The sequence below is a fragment of the Chlamydomonas reinhardtii genome, chromosome 8, assembly GCF_000002595.2.
Source record: "Chlamydomonas reinhardtii strain CC-503 cw92 mt+ chromosome 8, whole genome shotgun sequence".
NCBI lineage: Eukaryota > Viridiplantae > Chlorophyta > Chlorophyceae > Chlamydomonadales > Chlamydomonadaceae > Chlamydomonas > Chlamydomonas reinhardtii.
The window spans coordinates 1,574,229-1,578,372 of record NC_057011.1 but is presented as its reverse complement, the minus strand read 5'-3'; the positions used below and the strand labels follow the sequence as shown (position 1 = coordinate 1,578,372).

The window sequence follows — 4,144 nt, the reverse complement described above, 5'->3', positions numbered from 1 at the left end:
TGGCCACATCCCTTCCCCAACGCCCCCTGTAAGGTCAATCACACGGACCTAAGCTTTTTGCTGCTATGCATGCACCTGTTCAGCGCTGCTGCACCACACGAATTGCGTGCTGCGTTCTAGGGCCAGCTCTATGTGCTAGAGGCCAATCATGATCCACACCAATCAATCAATAACACCACCGTTGTCACCGTTACCCAGCCAGCAGGGTCCGTAATGAGCTAGTGTGCCCCAGTGCGGGGCCGCAGGAATATGCATGATTAGGTCCTGGTATTACTAAGCCACCGCCGCCACCGCCGTAAGAATCAAGAAATGCCATAAGCTAGGTTGTCCGTACATGAATTGCATGCATCACTTGGATTGGGTTCGTGTCCGCTTCTACCAATGCTCTCATGCAAGCCGCCAACATGCTTCACTACCACTCGGCCACTCAGCCAGCAGCTACCCTGCCTACGCCAGCTCCCTACATGCCGTCGTACGCGGCGGGGTTGGCCGGGTACAGCACGCGGCCGCTGAAGCGCACCGACGAAATGAAGGTGGGCTTGGCGCCCTTGGCCTGCGCCTTGACGGTGATGCGGATGCCGCCCACGGCCGTGCGGCGCAGGCGCGGCGGTAGCTCCGACTGGCTGCCGCGAGGAGGCACGCTCTCCGAGCTGCCCGAGCGGTCGGAAGGCACGCTGATCACCAGGTCGCCGCCGCAGGGCGTGCTGTCAGACGCGGCCGAGTACACGGGCTGGCCCTTGGGGCCGGACACAGGCGCCACGCCGGGCAGCTCAGGGATGGGCGTGGCGGGCCACGGCAGCAGCTCCACAGACAGCACGCCGGGGTTCTGCAGCTGCGTGATGGTGATGCTGTCCAGCTGCATGGGCTCGCGGAAGTACAGAGGCAGCGTCGTCGTGGTCTGCGTGGCGTTGGACGGCACAGCCCAGGCACGCGGGCAGCCGCCACACACGCCCACCGTGGCGGTGCACTGGCGGCGCGCGCTCCAGAACACCAGGTTCAGCGGGCTGCGCGGCTTGCGGTAGCTGCGGAAGCTGGCGTCGTTGTACCACACCACGGGCTTGCTGCTATCGCCCGACAGGGTGCCCTGGGCGGGCATGCGGCTGACGCGGACCGACGTGACGCGCGCAGGCGGGCTGGGCGAGGGAGGCGACGGCGGAGGCGAGGGAGGCGGAGAGGGGGCCTCGTTCACCCAAGAAGCGTTCAGGGCGGATGTCAGGACAGCCACGTTCAGCGGAGGAGGACGGGGAGGGCGAGGAGGAGGAGACGGAGGCGAAACAGGAGCGGTGGGAGGAGCAGACACGCCGGGAGGCAGCGGGGGGCTGGGCGGCGGCGAGGGAGGCAGCGCCACCTCCACCAGCGTCACGACCGTGAAGTCGACGATCACATCTGCAGTAGACGACGGCTGATGCTGCTGAGCGCTTCGACGAGCCTGCTGCAGCTTGGCACCTGGGCCCAGCACCAGCTCAAGCTTGGCGGAGCGAAGCCCAGCCACGGTGGCGTCGTCGGCGGGCGTCACGCGCTTGAGCGCAAGCAGGCTCAGGCCAGCGCCGGGCAGCAGCGCAGACAGCTCCGACGCAGACCACACATGCTCCGCAGCGCCGCTCTGCTCCAGCGCGGCGCGGCGGCGGCCGCTGGACGCGCCGCCCTTGGTCACGCGCGTCACGTACACGTTGGCGGGGTCGATGTTGAGGGCGGTGGCGGTGAGCTGGATGAAGGCGGCAATGAAGGCATCCACAGACGCCTGGCTGGTCACATCCAGGTCGGCCACGATGGTGGCGTTAGCAGAGAAGCCAGCCACGTAGTGCTCCGCCTCAAGCGCAAGGCCGGGAGGCAGCGGGGGAGAGGGGGAGGGAGGCGCGGGAGGCGACGGGCTGGGGCTGGGAGGGGCAGGCGACGGCGGGTACACGCCCGACGCCAGCACACGGCGCATGGCCTCGCTGTCGGCGTTCATGTGCGCCAGCGCCGACACCACGGACTCCAGCTCCTGCTGCTGATCGGCAGAGGAGGCGGAGGCGTCTGACACAGAGGCGGAGTCTGCGGGAACAGGCGGCAGGGAGGAGGGGAGGAAGGGGTGAGGCGCGCGAGAGGAGGGGAACGCAACGGAAAGAACCCATTGCGAGTGCGCCTTGGTCCGATATAAGGCGCTGCTTACATCCTCCCTCCCATGTATCTATGCCGCGCTTACCATCTAGCGCTAGCTTCGCCATGCGAGCGCTGAACACGCCGCCCGCAAAGCAGCTCGCCACCAAAAGCAGCGCCAAGGCGCCCATCGTGGGGCGACTTGCTGAAGAGCGAGCCATATGGGCTGGCTCCTTAGATGTATGAGCTTATGGTTATAGGACAGGCTCAGCCGGCTGTCGAGAGACGCAGGCCCAAGTCGGCAGGTAGGACAAGAGTGTTTTCGCGCGAGACGTAGCTCGAGTGGTGTTTCTTGCACTGTGTGTGATGTCGTTGACTTGGATGTATTGGCCTGTGTCTGGAGTATGTTTGTATAACTGCAGAGCGGCGCTGGCGGGCCTGAAAAACCTGCTGGCGCGCGATGTACGGCAGCTTCGGTTGCGCGCCTATTGCATTTCAGCCGCGGCGTTTGCCTGGCCAGAGGCATCACATGGTATGTGTATGATACTCAGTATACGTATGACTATCCAGCAGCACCTTGGGCCACAGGAACTCAGAGCCCGTTGCACGCATGCTGGACCATGTCCGACCCGCGTGCCGCCCTGCTCGCAGGCTGACCATGCAACTGGCTGTTGTCAGTCCAGCCTCACCCATGGACGCTATGCATCTATAGCTTGCATGCACAAACACCACACTGGAAGGGCACAAAGGGGCTGAGCGCGGGGTGAGGTTCCGGGCATCGGAGGTGCCTCGCAGTCTCGCACGGACAGGCCTCGCAGGCCGCGGCCCCTGGCGCAAGGGATGTTGTCATGGCTCACCGCCCGCTCTGTTTACGTTCCCCTGCACAGACGCTACGTCAGGGTTTGCTGCCATTCACATCATGTGCTTTGTGGTGCCATAAGCCCATAACTGCGATACGCCCGGACACACCTGTGACATGCTGAGCATGTACTGACACCCGTCGAATGTCGTGGCATTTGACGCACAGCCTAGATCGGCCCTCGATTTTCAGCCACGTTCCATCCCAACATCCCAGGATTGCGGTGTACGGTGCGCTGCAGACCCGACCCAGATTGCACGCCGGCACTCAGATTTTCGGCTGCGGTGGCTGGAGCGGTGGCGGCTGAGGCATGGAGCGGACAGCAAGCTTCATCTGGTAGTGGATTACACAAAGCGTTGACCGGTTCACTGCGGTCCTTGCTTGTGGGACCTGAGGGCCGTGCCCTCAATCATAGCATTCACGCATTGCGGCGCAGCCACGAGGTGTCGTGCTGGTGGCCACATCCCTTCCCCAACGCCCCCTGTAAGGTCAATCACACGGACCTAAGCTTTTTGCTGCTATGCATGCACCTGTTCAGCGCTGCTGCACCACACGAATTGCGTGCTGCGTTCTAGGGCCAGCTCTATGTGCTAGAGGCCAATCATGATCCACACCAATCAATCAATAACACCACCGTTGTCACCGTTACCCAGCCAGCAGGGTCCGTAATGAGCTAGTGTGCCCCAGTGCGGGGCCGCAGGAATATGCATGATTAGGTCCTGGTATTACTAAGCCACCGCCGCCACCGCCGTAAGAATCAAGAAATGCCATAAGCTAGGTTGTCCGTACATGAATTGCATGCATCACTTGGATTGGGTTCGTGTCCGCTTCTACCAATGCTCTCATGCAAGCCGCCAACATGCTTCACTACCACTCGGCCACTCAGCCAGCAGCTACCCTGCCTACGCCAGCTCCCTACATGCCGTCGTACGCGGCGGGGTTGGCCGGGTACAGCACGCGGCCGCTGAAGCGCACCGACGAAATGAAGGTGGGCTTGGCGCCCTTGGCCTGCGCCTTGACGGTGATGCGGATGCCGCCCACGGCCGTGCGGCGCAGGCGCGGCGGTAGCTCCGACTGGCTGCCGCGAGGAGGCACGCTCTCCGAGCTGCCCGAGCGGTCGGAAGGCACGCTGATCACCAGGTCGCCGCCGCAGGGCGTGCTGTCAGACGCGGCCGAGTACACGGGCTGGCCCTTGGGGCCGGACAC

The 4,144-nt window shown here is 63.8% G+C and overlaps 2 protein-coding genes across 3 annotated transcripts in view; both read right to left on the bottom strand.

Annotated features, from left to right (window-relative positions):
* The window catches only part of CHLRE_08g365205v5 (uncharacterized protein), an 11,042-nt gene extending 8,683 nt beyond the window's left edge, over positions 1-2,359 (bottom strand). Inside the window, exons 1-2 of one of the 2 annotated variants that reach the window (XM_043064914.1) lie at positions 2,186-2,359; positions 76-2,034 (exon numbers count right to left, since the gene is read on the bottom strand). In XM_043064914.1, coding sequence (XP_042921905.1) covers positions 461-2,034; positions 2,186-2,270 — 1,659 coding nt within the window. In that variant the 5' untranslated portion in view covers positions 2,271-2,359 and the 3' untranslated portion in view covers positions 76-460. Of the gene's footprint in view, positions 2,035-2,185 lie in introns of both variants that reach the window. The other variant, XM_043064913.1, reaches the window with a different exon arrangement.
* A 48-nt stretch (positions 2,360-2,407) lies between these two features.
* The window catches only part of CHLRE_08g365204v5 (uncharacterized protein), a 3,082-nt gene continuing 1,345 nt past the window's right edge, over positions 2,408-4,144 (bottom strand). Inside the window, exon 3 of the mRNA XM_043064912.1 lies at positions 2,408-4,129. Coding sequence (XP_042921903.1) covers positions 3,854-4,129 — 276 coding nt within the window. The 3' untranslated portion in view covers positions 2,408-3,853. The remainder of the gene's footprint in view (positions 4,130-4,144) is intronic.